We start from the raw sequence: 16,634 nt of genomic DNA, 5'->3' as shown, positions 1-16,634 counted from the left end.
TATATGAACATTACATACAGAAATAAATACAACACACCTACAATATATTAACAACACACAATAATGTTATATTGCACCATAATATCCTAGCAGCCTATCATATAGTTATTAACACCCATATGTCCATATCGGACTCTAATTTGGATACTAATACAAACTTTATACAATACTCAGCCACATATGACGCTGGCTCATAAATCAATTAATAATTATCCTGTGTAAATTCCACTAAAAGATCATAAAGTGATGTGTGCTGAGTTGGTGGTCTACAAACTACAACTACAACTATATAAAAATGTAAATGTATAAAAATGTATAAAATTAAAAATCATTTATAAAACAATTAATATCTAAATCTACATTCAGGCCTAAGGGGACCATGCTCTTAAGCTGTTGGATCCACCAAGTTTCATTTTGGGAAACTGCTCTCCTCATGTGTGTTCCTCTCCAATGTGCATTGATTTTATCTATGCCACAAAAAATTAATTTAGAGGGATCTTTGTTGTGAAAAAGTCTAAAATGGTTCGATAGATTGTGTTTGCGGAACCCCTTTTTAATGTTACAAATGTGTTCCCTCAAACGTATTCTAAGCTCCCTTGTGGTGCGGCCCACGTACTGCAGGCCGCATTCACATTGTAACAAATATGTCACGTGAGTGCTGCTACAAGAAATAAATTCTTTTATTTCATATTCTTTTTTTGTGGTCCAGGATTCAAATTTCTTTATGCTCCTTCTTTTGTCCTTACGGCAGGTGGTGCAAGCCACACAGCGCCCGCATTTATAAAAACCTGTTCTATCCAGAAATGTAACTAATTTCTTTGGGGGGTTGGGGATACTCTTAACAATCCTATCTTTAAGAACAGGAGGCCTTCTGTAAATAAATTTAGGCTTATTAGGCAACATTTTTTTAAAAATAGGATCTCTCAGTAAGATGCTCCAATGCTTCTTTATGCTTTTCTCCACTTGTTTATATTGTTGATTGAACTCAGTGCAGAATGCAATTTCAAAACTCCTATTATTCACAGTTTTGGGTTTATCTGCCAGTAATGTTTTTCTCTCCAGGTCACCCACTTGATTTCTTATTTTCTCAAGATGTTTTCTCTTATATCCTTTCTCTTCAAACCTCTTAATTAGGACTTCTGATTGTTCCTTAAAATCTCTATCTCTATTACAGTTTCTTTTTATCCTCAGCATTTGCCCTTTCGGCACAGCTGAGATCCATTTAGGGTGGTGACCACTGCTGGTTGGGATGTAGCTATTACGATCTGTACTCTTAAAATAAGTTTTAGTGAAAAGATTGTCACCATTTTTAAAAATTGTAAGATCCAGATAATTAACTTCCTGAGTACTAAAACTTTCAGTAAAACCAATCCCATACCCATTGTTGTTTATTTCAGAGATAAAATCCATAAAAGAATTATGTGACCCCTCCCATATTATAAAAATATCGTCGATGTATCTAACATACATCTTGAGAGGGGTATGGGGTTTCTTAAAAATAGTTTCTGATTCCCATTTACTCATAAAGAGGTTTGCAACCGTGGGGGCATATTTAGCCCCCATGGCTACACCTCTGGTTTGATTATAGTATTGGCCATCATGCCAAAAATAGTTGTTTTGCATGGCCATATTTAAAATTTCCAATATGAAATTTATTTGTTTCTGCGGGAGTTTATTATCCAATTTTAATGCCCATTCTACAGCTTTGCTAGCATCTTTTTGTTTGATGTTAGTATATAACGAATTAACGTCTATACTAGCTAGAATGGTGTTTTCTGTAACCTTTAAGTCTGCTATACGATTAATCAGATCTTTGCTATCTCTTAGGTACGCCGGGCATTTTTGTGCAAGTGGTTGGAGATGGTAGTCAACATATTCTCCTACCCTAGAGTATACTGAATCCACCCCATTAATAATGGGGCGCCCCGGTGGGTTGACTGTATTTTTGTGAATTTTCGGGTTATGATAAATAATAGGTTTTTTTGGGTGGTCTGGTATGAGATATCTGGCCTCTTTTTTGTTAAGGATCCCTTCTTTTTGTGCCTTCTTAATTTTCTTTGTCAACATCGCTTTCAATTTTTTAATTGGATCGCCTTTCAGTTTGGTATATGTCTCTTTATCTTCAACTAGACGGTTAAGCTCTTTAATGTAATGTTCTTTATCCATAACCACAATTCCCCCCCCCTTGTCCGCAGGTCTTATAATTATGTCATTGTCCTTTTCCAATTTCTTTATGCTCTGCTTAATTACTTTACTACCTTTTATGGGGTGTATTGATATATTCTCTAAATCCTGTTCCACCATCAATTTGAAGACTTCTAGACATTGGTTTCTGGGGTTCTTGGGGTTAAAAGTGGACTTGTTTCTTAAACCACTATGGATGTATTCATCCTCTACTAAAGTGCTAGTGACTGGTTTATTAAAAAAATGTTTTTTAATATTTAAAACTCTAACAAACTTGTGTAAATCAATAAAAACTTTAAATTTATTTAACTGCTTAGGAGGTGCATATTTTAATCCTTTATCTAAAATCTCTAATTCCTCCTCATTAAAAATCTTTTTACTTAAGTTAAAAATACCCGCGCCTAAAAGAGATGTATAGGCGCGGGTATTTTTAACTTAAGTAAAAAGATTTTTAATGAGGAGGAATTAGAGATTTTAGATAAAGGATTAAAATATGCACCTCCTAAGCAGTTAAATAAATTTAAAGTTTTTATTGATTTACACAAGTTTGTTAGAGTTTTAAATATTAAAAAACATTTTTTTAATAAACCAGTCACTAGCACTTTAGTAGAGGATGAATACATCCATAGTGGTTTAAGAAACAAGTCCACTTTTAACCCCAAGAACCCCAGAAACCAATGTCTAGAAGTCTTCAAATTGATGGTGGAACAGGATTTAGAGAATATATCAATACACCCCATAAAAGGTAGTAAAGTAATTAAGCAGAGCATAAAGAAATTGGAAAAGGACAATGACATAATTATAAGACCTGCGGACAAGGGGGGGGGAATTGTGGTTATGGATAAAGAACATTACATTAAAGAGCTTAACCGTCTAGTTGAAGATAAAGAGACATATACCAAACTGAAAGGCGATCCAATTAAAAAATTGAAAGCGATGTTGACAAAGAAAATTAAGAAGGCACAAAAAGAAGGGATCCTTAACAAAAAAGAGGCCAGATATCTCATACCAGACCACCCAAAAAAACCTATTATTTATCATAACCCGAAAATTCACAAAAATACAGTCAACCCACCGGGGCGCCCCATTATTAATGGGGTGGATTCAGTATACTCTAGGGTAGGAGAATATGTTGACTACCATCTCCAACCACTTGCACAAAAATGCCCGGCGTACCTAAGAGATAGCAAAGATCTGATTAATCGTATAGCAGACTTAAAGGTTACAGAAAACACCATTCTAGCTAGTATAGACGTTAATTCGTTATATACTAACATCAAACAAAAAGATGCTAGCAAAGCTGTAGAATGGGCATTAAAATTGGATAATAAACTCCCGCAGAAACAAATAAATTTCATATTGGAAATTTTAAATATGGCCATGCAAAACAACTATTTTTGGCATGATGGCCAATACTATAATCAAACCAGAGGTGTAGCCATGGGGGCTAAATATGCCCCCACGGTTGCAAACCTCTTTATGAGTAAATGGGAATCAGAAACTATTTTTAAGAAACCCCATACCCCTCTCAAGATGTATGTTAGATACATCGACGATATTTTTATAATATGGGAGGGGTCACATAATTCTTTTATGGATTTTATCTCTGAAATAAACAACAATGGGTATGGGATTGGTTTTACTGAAAGTTTTAGTACTCAGGAAGTTAATTATCTGGATCTTACAATTTTTAAAAATGGTGACAATCTTTTCACTAAAACTTATTTTAAGAGTACAGATCGTAATAGCTACATCCCAACCAGCAGTGGTCACCACCCTAAATGGATCTCAGCTGTGCCGAAAGGGCAAATGCTGAGGATAAAAAGAAACTGTAATAGAGATAGAGATTTTAAGGAACAATCAGAAGTCCTAATTAAGAGGTTTGAAGAGAAAGGATATAAGAGAAAACATCTTGAGAAAATAAGAAATCAAGTGGGTGACCTGGAGAGAAAAACATTACTGGCAGATAAACCCAAAACTGTGAATAATAGGAGTTTTGAAATTGCATTCTGCACTGAGTTCAATCAACAATATAAACAAGTGGAGAAAAGCATAAAGAAGCATTGGAGCATCTTACTGAGAGATCCTATTTTTAAAAAAATGTTGCCTAATAAGCCTAAATTTATTTACAGAAGGCCTCCTGTTCTTAAAGATAGGATTGTTAAGAGTATCCCCAACCCCCCAAAGAAATTAGTTACATTTCTGGATAGAACAGGTTTTTATAAATGCGGGCGCTGTGTGGCTTGCACCACCTGCCGTAAGGACAAAAGAAGGAGCATAAAGAAATTTGAATCCTGGACCACAAAAAAAGAATATGAAATAAAAGAATTTATTTCTTGTAGCAGCACTCACGTGACATATTTGTTACAATGTGAATGCGGCCTGCAGTACGTGGGCCGCACCACAAGGGAGCTTAGAATACGTTTGAGGGAACACATTTGTAACATTAAAAAGGGGTTCCGCAAACACAATCTATCGAACCATTTTAGACTTTTTCACAACAAAGATCCCTCTAAATTAATTTTTTGTGGCATAGATAAAATCAATGCACATTGGAGAGGAACACACATGAGGAGAGCAGTTTCCCAAAATGAAACTTGGTGGATCCAACAGCTTAAGAGCATGGTCCCCTTAGGCCTGAATGTAGATTTAGATATTAATTGTTTTATAAATGATTTTTAATTTTATACATTTTTATACATTTACATTTTTATATAGTTGTAGTTGTAGTTTGTAGACCACCAACTCAGCACACATCACTTTATGATCTTTTAGTGGAATTTACACAGGATAATTATTAATTGATTTATGAGCCAGCGTCATATGTGGCTGAGTATTGTATAAAGTTTGTATTAGTATCCAAATTAGAGTCCGATATGGACATATGGGTGTTAATAACTATATGATAGGCTGCTAGGATATTATGGTGCAATATAACATTATTGTGTGTTGTTAATATATTGTAGGTGTGTTGTATTTATTTCTGTATGTAATGTTCATATATAGGGACAATTAGGAAGGAGAACCGGAACTGGACGTTTTTTGATTTTTGATTATAGATACGGTCAAATTAGTTTATCGTTCAGTATATTATACACACCATATGCGTGGCTGGGTTGGCTTAGCCACATATATATACATATTTTGCATATTTCCACTATATACGGCTTGGGTTCCGGGTGGACTAAGATGGAGTATGACAGTCGGCAAAATGGGGTGAACTAAGATGGCGGCGTTCCATTTCCGGTCTTCGTCATTTCCGGTCCGACGCAGGTGTTTATGATAACTTTAAATTGTGAATGATATATCTAGTAGTACGTGTTCGTGACGCCCTCGCTTTTGAGAACGCTCTGATTGGCGGAGCGAAACGCGTCAAGCCGTCCGAACACGTAGTACGTCATTTCCGGCTGCAACCTCTTCCGGTTTCCGGCTTCCGGTTACACGGGTGGAACGCACGGCCATTCGTTTGGCGTCCCGTGGGTTTGCTAAAGGCGGATTGATTCTTTTTGTTTTGTAAGTGTATCTTTTTATTGCGTGATAAATAAATCTTTTAGAATATACTGCACGATGATGGCCCTTTTCTTTTCATGACACTGGGGAGCATCACCTGGATATTTACCTGGATATAGAGGCACAGGAGATCTACAGCTTATATCTGTTGGTGATCCATAAGAGGCGGTTACCTTATACAACCAGTTTTTAAGGCGATATTACTCTCTGCTTCTGGTGAGTGTGGGACCGAGAGGGGAGCACTAACTCACAAGGACTGAGCACCGACACTTTATCCATATACCTTGAGCACGAAGCACTTATAATAGCACAAGAGACTTGCACTTTATTCAGTTTGGAAGATATTTATTGTTATGAACTTTATATTTAAAAATACTTTTGATATATGATATGTTACACATATGAGTTTATTTATAATATTTATGCTGTTATACTTACTATATTTATATACACAGTTGCACAGTTATTCGCACAAGCACTTTATGATGTTATTTATCTATTAGCACAACTGATATTTATGTTTATGGTTACGGTTTAAGCAGCGCAGGTACTTAGTTTTTCAGTATTGTTTGAAAGGTGTCACCTTTTCTACCTAGCAGCAGCTTATGTATTTAATTTATTGATTTATTACTTAGTTATTAATTTATTTATATTCACCGAACCGAGGTTTCCTAAGCGCAAGCCCCTCACACTCTAATATCCTGTGTGTGTGTGTGTGTATATATATATATATATAGTGCAGTATAGAGGACGCCATATCCTGTGTGTATATTATATATATATATATATACAGGATATGGCGTCCTCTATACTGCACTATATATACTGTATATATATATATATATCTACATTAAATTTTAAAAAATGTCTTCTTCTTTAAGCTCTAATGGTACCTGGGATAGTACCTGGGAGCCAGCCAGCTAAGCTTCCGTCACTCAATGGCAGTGTAGAGTGCAGCATTCACTATTCATCCTCCATGACACCGGCAGCCTGCTAAGCCTGGAGCTAGGAGCCTGCTGATGACGAGTTATGTGGGCGGAGCCTTTGACGAGGGGAGCCGCCGGCCCGCCCATCGCACCGAGCCTCCGACACACACACACACACAGTCACAGAAAGTCTTGTGGACAGCAAGCTCCAGGCGGGCGGCTTCCGAGATTGGAGCGAAGCAGGGGGGGGGGGTGCGCCAGCCGCGGTGCCCGGGGGTGGCGCAGGCTGAACGGAGGACCGGGAGGAGCAGTAAGTCACTGCTTCCACACTACACTGGCAGTGATTTTCCGCCCCCCCCCCTCGGCCTGCGCCCCTGGTGGGCGCCGTTCTGGCCAACCCCACGGTACGCCCCTGTCACCCCCTTGTAAAATTGTCCATTCCCTAACAGATGGCCACCTTCATTGGATAACTAAAGAGAGCGTCTTTGAAGTGGAGTCAGAGATAATGACGGAAGTGAAATGGCCTGGTCTAAATAATTACCTCGGCCCCGTAAGGTCTGCGAAAACAGAAAATTGTATACTCTCCTTTCCGTAATTTTTCTTTCCTGGTGCATCTGCATGGCAGCATACAATGGGGGGTTGTGGCTCTGCCCCCACAACCTGATAGGACAGGTTAACTCTAAATCAAAGACAGACCCGAGCATTCTCTGTAACTCTTATCATTTGGGTGGGAATCTGTATGCTGCACCAGGAAAGGAAAAAAACAGAAAGGTGAAGATACAATTTTCCATTTTCCTGGGGCATCATGGCAGCATACAATGGGAATTAACTTGTCATATGGGAGGGTGCCAGAAAATGTTGTAATGGTCAGTAGCGTAAGTCTGCATTTTCCAAATTTTACTGTCGTGAGCCGGTTTCACCTAATAAAGTGTAATGAAGGTGTCCTAGGAGGACCATATTGCTGACTTGCAAATATCCTCAGGAGACGCTCGGCACTGCTCTGTCCACAGCGCTGGCACTGTCCTAGTCGAATGTGCTCTTAAGTCCTCCGGAACAGGAAGGTCTTGTGAAGAGTAGGCTTTTTTAATTGTGAAAAAGAAAAATATATACTGCGCTCAACACTCAGAAACACAAGAAAGTGCTTGTGTGCATATATAAACCATAAACGGTACCAATGCAATGATCCAAATAAAACAAATAAATATCCTTTTAAAATAAGTGAGTGGTATGTGTTAGTCCTTAAAGTGCTCAGTGCAAAAGGATCTCACAGCAGAACCGAATGTACTTCAACTTGATATGAGGGACCTCCACCATTAAACTCCACCCAGTGCTCAGATTAGGTACTCCTTACCAGAGATAGTTGACCCCTTAATTATAGGGGGTCTCATTCAGCATTGATCTCCACACAGGTCTCCAGGCTATCCTTGTGATATCCTCATTGTTAGGATCAGGCTCAGCTAACATAGGAAACTCCAGGGTCAATGATAACCGAATGTAGGAAAAATAGAAAGGAAACTCTGATAGTGTAGTATGTCTGATACTCAAGATTTAATGATAAAAATTGCACTTACTCCAAGACGATATTCAAAGCGCCTTCATTCCAATTTTACAAAGCTTGGGGTCTGGTGGATGGGACGCCACTCCGCTCCTGCGTTCCACCAAACCGGAACTCTACGGTCTCACGTTCCCAGGGGAAGTGACATCACCGGAAAATGGGAGGTACCAGACGAGAAGAGAACCAAAGCTACGCGCTCAGTGTATTTGGCTCGTTCTACAGGCCTTTCCTTTCCTTTCTTGGTCTATACAGAGCCGGTCACAAGGACAGCAGCCATCGGTGGTCCTGTGCTTTCCTTTCTGGATCCTCATAACCAAAGACCAGTGACGTTTTCTGAATTACCCTCTACCCTGATCATTGGTATTTTTAGATATTTATTGCTGGCTGGACTATATATAATCTCTGTGCACCAATATCTCCTTCCTCCATTAGCAGAAACACAGGATCTCCATCTTCCCTACTAACAGAACGGTGATCTGCCTTGTTTACATCGACAGACCACTGTTCTGCCTCTCTCTGGAACGATTGCAAGGTGCCAGTGGACATCATGTCCGCTGGACTCATTGATTGGCTCCCACTGTGTCCAGCGGAAGCTGAGCACCGACGGCACACGTGCATGCCATAGACCCAGGAAATGCAGATGATGTACAGGTATGTGATTCTGCGCAGAACGGCTGCCCTGCTGCAGGACATGTACATGGGGTGGTCAAAACAAAATATCTCCCTGATAAAGAGAGAAGATATGACCTGGGGGATTACATGGGGAACTCCTGGGCCCAGCTGAGGACATTTAGGGCCTTAAGATTGAAGATGTGGTGGATGTCTCCTTTTGGTTTGGGAACTGTGGACAGAGAAGAACTCCTGGAACTCTTCTGGCCTTAGCTCAGTGAGATAGAGTTTGGAAGACGAATGTCATAGACAGGTTAGGGCTTTAGAAAGGGCCTCCAATGGCTGTCAATGTGGTGCCTTCTCCACTCTCCATCTCACTAATAAAACCCCAATGGATGACTCTCTATGAACTGATCACATTCCAATCACCGATCATCTAATCATTGGTAAAAAAGAAGACTCGGCACAGAATATTGTACGAAGCGTTTTTATTGGACAAGATCAGAATAAGCGATTACCACACAGTAAATGATATGAATAAAATAAAGCTTAAATCTTTTATAATAGAATTAACAAATGTGTCAAATGTATTAATAATCATACATTGGTTGGACCAATAAAAAGCCGGCTCCTTCAATAAATCAAAAAGGATCAAAAAAATTAAGCAACCAATCATCAGGTATGCATTCTTGACTGTGATGTGATTGAGGACCCTATAATCAATGCAAGGTCTCAACTCACCCCCCTTCTAAGAAGGTTCACCAGTGAAAGATAAATCCTGATTGGCTGCTGTGGGTTAATGCTGTTTACAGTGATCTTTTTCCATCCAGTAGGTTAGATCTATATACATATTTATAAGTAGAACACAAAAAGAATGTATTGTCAGAATTGTTTGTCTGCTGCCCCATGTATTGTCATGAATGCCCACTTGTTGCCCCCATGTATTACCAACAGGTGCGCACACCGCGGTGAACAAGCACAATATTACGTGTGAAACGCGTCCACCTTTCTGTATCCCGTATTGACTGTCTGCAATAAATATCATCGCTATAACCTATTGGGAGTGCGATCATTTTCATTGGTTTTATGCCCCATATATTGTCAGGATGGCCCACTTATTATCCCATATATTGTCAGGATTGCCCACTTATTATCCCATGTATTGTGCGGATTGCCCACCTGTTGCCCCATGTATTGTCATGGTTTCCCGCCTGTTGCCTCACGTGGGGAGGGATCAGTAAAGGTAGACAGTTGAATCATGATTTTACCACCCCCTTAAGCTTTATTGGCAACCGGATAGGGCGGTACACATGCCACTGCAATTTGCGTCTGCTGCAAACCTCGCACCCCCCGGTTATATTGGGCAACTGAATGGGGTTGTGCCGCAACAGCCCCGATGCATACGGTTGGCGCGTACCAACGTGGGCTTTACAGGGTTAACATGAGGGCTCCCAGCTGCCTGCCAACCCCACAGCGGGTCAGAGGGCGATGCGGGTGTAAACCAACCCCGAGTGGACTGTGGTGGTTTCACATTTGTTTATGGACTAAACAGTTCCACCCGTTACAATCCAGCGTCCATTTCACGTAGTACCAGCAGGGGGCGCACTCTGATGTTTCATTATATTTCCTTTATTTATTAAACTTTCCCGCACTCTGAACATGAAATAGGACGCTCGCCCGTATGAACTTTCTGGTTTCTAAGAAATAAACCTTTGTTTGGAAAGCATTTCCCGCACTCGTAACATTAAAAAGGGGGCTCACCTGTGTGTAAGTAGGTGTTCTTTCTTAGTTAAACATTTCCTGCACTCTGCACAAGATTAGAGACGCTCAACTGTGTGCATTCTCTGATGGCTAAGGTTTCCTTTATGATTAAAACATTTCCCACACTCTGAACATGAATAGGACGCTCACCTGTGTGTATTCTCTGATGCCTAAGAAGGTTTCCTTTCTGAGTAAAACATTTACCGCACTCTGAACATGAATAGGACGCTCACCTGTGTGTATTCTCTGATGCCTAAGAAGGTTTCCTTTCTGAGTAAAACATTTACCGCACTCTGTACATGAATAGGGAAGCTCACCTGTGTGTATTCTCTTATGTCTAAGAAGGCTTCCTTTACGATTAAAACATTTCCCACACTCTGAACATGAATAGGGACGCTCACCTGTGTGAATTCTCTGGTGCTGAAGAAAGAGTCCTTTTTCATTGAAACATTTCCCACACTCAGAACATGAATAGGGAAGCTCATTTGTGTGTATTCTCTTATGTCTAAGAAGGCTTCCTTTACGATTAAAGCATTTCCCGCACTCTGAACATGAATAGGGACGCTCCCCTGTGTGAATGCTCTGGTGCTGAAGAAAGTATACTTTTTCATTAAAACATTTCCCGCACTCTGAACATGAATACGGAAGCTCATTTGTGTGTATTTTCTCATGTCTAAGAAGGCTTCTTTTACGATTAAAGCATTTCCCGCACTCTGAACATGAATAGGGACGCTCCCCTGTGTGAATTCTCTGGTGCTGAAGAAAGTATCCTTTTTCATTAAAACATTTCCTGCACTCTGAACATGAATAGGGAAGCTCATTTGTGTGTATTTTCTCATGTCTAAGAAGGTTACCTTTACGATTAAAACATTTCCCGCACTTTGAACATGAATAGGGACGCTCACCTGTGTGCATTCTCTGATGGTTAAGAAGATGTCCTTTCTGAGTGAAACATTTCCCGCATTCAGAACATAAATAGGGATGCTCACCGATGTGTATTCTTTGATGAATAAGAAGGTTTGTTTTACAAATAAAACATTTCCCGCACTCTAAACATGAATAGGGACGCTCACCTGTGTGAATTCTTTGATGCTGAAGAAGGTGTCCTTTTTCATTAAAACATTTCCCGCACTCAGAACATGAATAGGGAAGCTCATCTGTGTGCATTCTCTTATGTCTAAGAAGGCTTCCTTTACGATTAAAACATTTCCCGCACTCTGAACATGAATAGGGAAGGTCACCTGTGTACATTCCCTGATGGCTAAGAAGGTTTCTTTTCTGTTTAAAACATTTCCCGCACTCTGAACATGACAATGAATTCTCTCCTGTATGAACCCCTTTATGGTATAAAGAAGTTTCCCTGAGATGAGATGGTTTCCCACACCCGTCGGCACTGTCAGATATTAGAGGACTATGTGAAGTATCAGGAGATTCCAATGATCTCCTCCAATGGTGAGGTCTGTCATGTATATTATGAGGAACAGGATTTACTTCTGGAGAAGATGCCATGTCATTATCTTCTGTAGTCACATCTTCCTCCGATGTCCTTCTATTCCCACCACAGAGTCCGTCTGTCAGAAGACAAGAAAAATTACCAAGAGTTTTCCACACTCATATACACTGCTCAACACTTTATAATCAGAGTATAGCATCAAGTCAGGGAAACTCCTGGGATATTCATCTGGTCAGTGAAGTAGCAGAGGGGGTTGTTACCAACAGGTGCACTAGATGGGCAACAATGAGACGACCTCCAAAACAGGAATGGTTTTACAGGTGGAGGCCACTGACATTTTCCCTACTCATCTTTTCTGAGTGTTTGTCACTAGTTTTGCATTTGTCTGGGGTCAGTGTCACTACTGGTAGCATGAGGCCATACCTGGACCCTATTGAGGTTGCACAGGCAGTCCAACTCCTCCAGGATGGCACATCAATACCTCCCATTGCTAGAAGGTTTGCTGTTTCTCCCGGCACAGTCTCAGGAGCATGGAGGAGATTCCAGTAGACAGGCAGTTACTCTAGGAGAGCTGGACAGGGCCGTAGAAGGTCCTTAACCCATCAGCAGGACCGGTATCTGCTCCTTTGTGCAAGGAGGAACAGGATGAGGACTGCCAGAGCCCTACAAAATGACCTCCAGCAGGACACTGGTGTGAATGTCTCTGACCAAACAATCAGAAACAGACTTCATGAGGGTGGCCTGAGGGCCCAACGTCCTCTAGTGGGCTCTGTGCTCACTGCCCGGCACTGTGGAGCTCGATTGGCATTGGTCATTAAACACCAGAATTGGCAGCTCCACCACTGGCACCCTGTGCTTTTCACAGATGAGAGCAGGGTCACCCTGAGCACATGTGACAGACGTGAAAGGGTCTGGAGAAGCCATGGAGAACGCTGAGCTGGCTGTAACATCGTTCAGCATGACCGGTTGGGTGGTGGGTCAGTGATGGTCTGGGGAGGCGTATCCATGGAGGGAGGCACAGACCTCTACAAGGTAGACCAGGGGTGGGCAAACTCGAGGGCCGCAATGGGTTCATATATTGGACCCGGGGGACGGACCAAGAGTAGATGGACGGTGTGTATGTGTGAATTAATATAAACTCAATTTAAATTTCAAAACAGATATACCAGCGTGCCCCCTTTCAATGCAGATATGCCAGCATGCCCCCTTTCAATGCAGATATGCCAGCATGCCCCCTTTCAATGCAGATATGCCAGGGCCCCCTTTCAATGCAGATATGCCAGGGCCCCCTTTCAATGCAGATATACCAGCGTGCCCCCTTTCAATGCAGATATGCCAGGGCCCCCTTTCAATGCAGATATGCCAGGGCCCCCTTTCAATGCAGATATGCCAGGGCCCCCTTTCAATGCAGATATGCCAGCGTGCCCCCTTTCAATGCAGATATGCCAGGGCCCCCTTTCAATGCAGATATGCCAGGCCCCCCCCCGCGAGACCAGTGCACTTACCTCAGGCAGTGCTTCTCTTCAGTCCCCCGATGTCTCCTCTAGTCCTCAGTCCCCCCACCTCCTCCTCGGCCAATGATCCACGGTACCGGTCCACGGCCCGGGGGTTGGGGAACACGGACCGGAATAAAAAGGTCCACAGGCCGTAGTTTGCCCATTAGTGAGCTAGACAATGACACCCTGACTGCCATTAGGTATTGGGATGAAATCCTTGGACCCATTGTCAGACTATATGCTGGTGCAGAGGGTCCTGGGTTCCTCCTGGTGGACAACAATGCCCGGCCTTATGTGGTGAGAGTATGCAGCCAGTTCCTGGAGGATGAACAAATTGATACCATTGAATGGCCCCCACGCTCGCCTGACCTGAATCCAATAGAACCACTCTGGGACATTCTATTTTAGTTCATTCTATGCCGCCAGGCTGGACCTCAGTCTGTTCAGGAGCTCAGTGATGCCCTGGTCCAGATCTGGGAGGAAATACCCCAGGACACCATCCGTCGTCTCATTAGGCGCATGTCCCGGTGTTGTTAGGCATGCATACGAGCACATGGGGGACATACACACCACTGAGGACCATTCTGAGTTGCTGCAATGACATTTTACCATAATGGACTCGCCTGCTGCATCATTTTTTCACTTTGATTTTCGTGGTGTCTTTGAGTTCAGCCCTCTGTAGGGTGATAATTTTCATTTCCATCAAACTATGTGGCATCCTTTCCTTCCTAACACATTACCCAGTCCATACCAGTATAGATGCTAACACATTACCCAGTCCATACCAGTATAGATCCTAACACATTACCCAGTCCATACCAGTATAGATCCTAACACATTACCCAGTCCATACCAGTATAGATGCTAACACATTACCCAGTCCATACCAGTATAGATGCTAACACATTACCCAGTCCATACCAGTATAGATCCTAACACATTACCCAGTCCATACCAGTATAGATCCTAACACATTACCCAGTCCATACCAGTATAGATCCTAACACATTACCCAGTCCATACCAGTATAGATGCTAACACATTACCCAGTCCATACCAGTATAGATCCTAACACATTACCCAGTCCATACCAGTATAGATCCTAACACATTACCCAGTCCATACCAGTATAGATGCTAACACATTACCCAGTCCATACCAGTATAGATGCTAACACATTACCCAGTCCATACCAGTATAGATCCTAACACATTACCCAGTCCATACCAGTATAGATCCTAACACATTACCCAGTCCATACCAGTATAGATCCTAACACATTACCCAGTCCATACCAGTATAGATGCTAACACATTACCCAGTCCATACCAGTATAGATCCTAACACATTACCCAGTCCATACCAGTATAGATCCTAACACATTACCCAGTCCATACCAGTATAGATCCTAACACATTACCCAGTCCATACCAGTATAGATCCTAACACATTACCCAGTCTATACCAGTATAGATCCTAACACATTACCCAGTCCATACCAGTATAGATATCCAGCAATGATGTTTTTCTGGGTGGAATCACAACACCAAACTATGACAACTAACCAGATCAATGATACCACCCAACCAAACATCACTAAGTAAGCTTTAACCCATTCTTCCATAATTACCCGAGCTGATATCTGGAGAAGTTTCTTCCTCTTTAACTGCGTCCATCATCCCAACCTCCTCTGTAAAATGCTGATCACCCCTCACATACGTCTTTTCCTTTATAACCTCAATTTGTACATTTATCAGATCTTCATCCTAAACCAACAAAATGGCAGAAATAATATTAAATACACAAAATAATAATAATAGAAGAATGATATCTCTTATGGCTTGGGATCACTTTCCTACATTCTCATCTACCTGATGATGGTGGGGGATGGTGTGATCTTCCTGTGTGGAATCCCGGGAATACGGAGGATGGGGACATCTCTCTGGTGGGTTTCTGTAACTGGATGACTCCACCATGGTGTCCTGGTACTGCTTTCTGTGTCCCTTTGGAAACTCTGCCTCCTCCACTACAAAATTCTCATCATCCTCCTCTTTTATCTCTTCTTTAATGTTAACCTGTGTGGAATCCCGGGAATACAGAGGACGGGGACATCTCTCTGGTGGGTTCCCATTACTGGATCCATCTGTAGGAAACACACACACTGACTGAATACATTGTTTCTATGTGTTTATCAGATGATGGGGGATCTAGGTGGACCCTCCGTACTGCTCTCTCCTTTACAATAAAGTCTCCTCTTACCCGGTGATGTGAGGGGCGGCTGATTCTCCATCATGACGTCTTTGTAGAAGTGGATCTACAGATCCTCAAACATCAATCCGTAAACCCAAACAGTTTTTGTATTTAGTGGCCATCACTCACCTGTGCTGATGTCTGGAGAAGATTCCTCCTCTTTAACTTTGTCCATCATCCCAACCTCTTCCCTGAACTGCTGATCACCCCTCACATACGTCTCTTCTTCCTCTTTAACCTCATCTTTTATATCTATCAGATTTTCATTCTAAACAAACAAAATAGCAGGGAATGGTTTCTTTAAAATGTGAGCACAAATAACCTTATACCTAAAAGTGGAATATATTTTCATACAGTCAGATCACTTTTACGATCTCTACTTCCATCTTTACCTACCTGATGATGGTGGGGGATGGTGTGATCTTCCTGTGTGGAATCCCAGGAATACAGAGGACGGGGACATCTCTCTGGTGGGTTCCCATTACTGGATCCATCTGTAGGAAACACACACACTGACTGAATACATTGTTTCTATGTGTTTATCAGATGATGGGAGATCTAGGTGGATCCTCCGTACTGCTCTCTCCTTTACAATAAAGTCTCCTCTTACCCGCTGATGTGAGGGGCGGCTGATTCTCCATCATGACGTCCTTGTAGAGATCCTTGTGTCCTTCTAAGAATCTTCTGAGAATCCTCCGCACCTCTCTGGTCAGGTCTGTGTTTTGCTAATAGAAATAAAAGTGATGTCATGTGACCTCCCAGAATCCTCCTCACCTCTCCGGTCAGGTCTGTGCTTTTTTAATAGAAATAAGAGCGATATCATGAGAGACGTGAGAGAAAGAAAGGTGGCAGCATTGGGTAGTGGGGGACAACAGTGTCAGTGGGGGTTG

General features: G+C 41.7%; 1 protein-coding gene across 1 annotated transcript in view; it reads right to left on the bottom strand.

Annotated features, from left to right (window-relative positions):
* LOC309550744 (uncharacterized protein) overlaps positions 1 to 16,634 on the bottom strand; it is a gene marked incomplete at both ends in the record, with an annotated part of 156,997 nt that overhangs the window by 91,919 nt on the left and 48,444 nt on the right. Inside the window, 1 exon segment of the mRNA XM_082251084.1 lies at positions 10,779 to 11,786. Within this exon segment, the coding sequence (XP_082107210.1) occupies positions 10,779 to 11,786 (1,008 nt within the window).

Source organism: Pelophylax lessonae (genome assembly GCF_965119305.1).
Source record: "Pelophylax lessonae genome assembly, chromosome: 1".
Lineage (NCBI taxonomy): Eukaryota > Metazoa > Chordata > Amphibia > Anura > Ranidae > Pelophylax > Pelophylax lessonae.
This window is presented reverse-complemented; position numbering and strand designations above follow the sequence as displayed.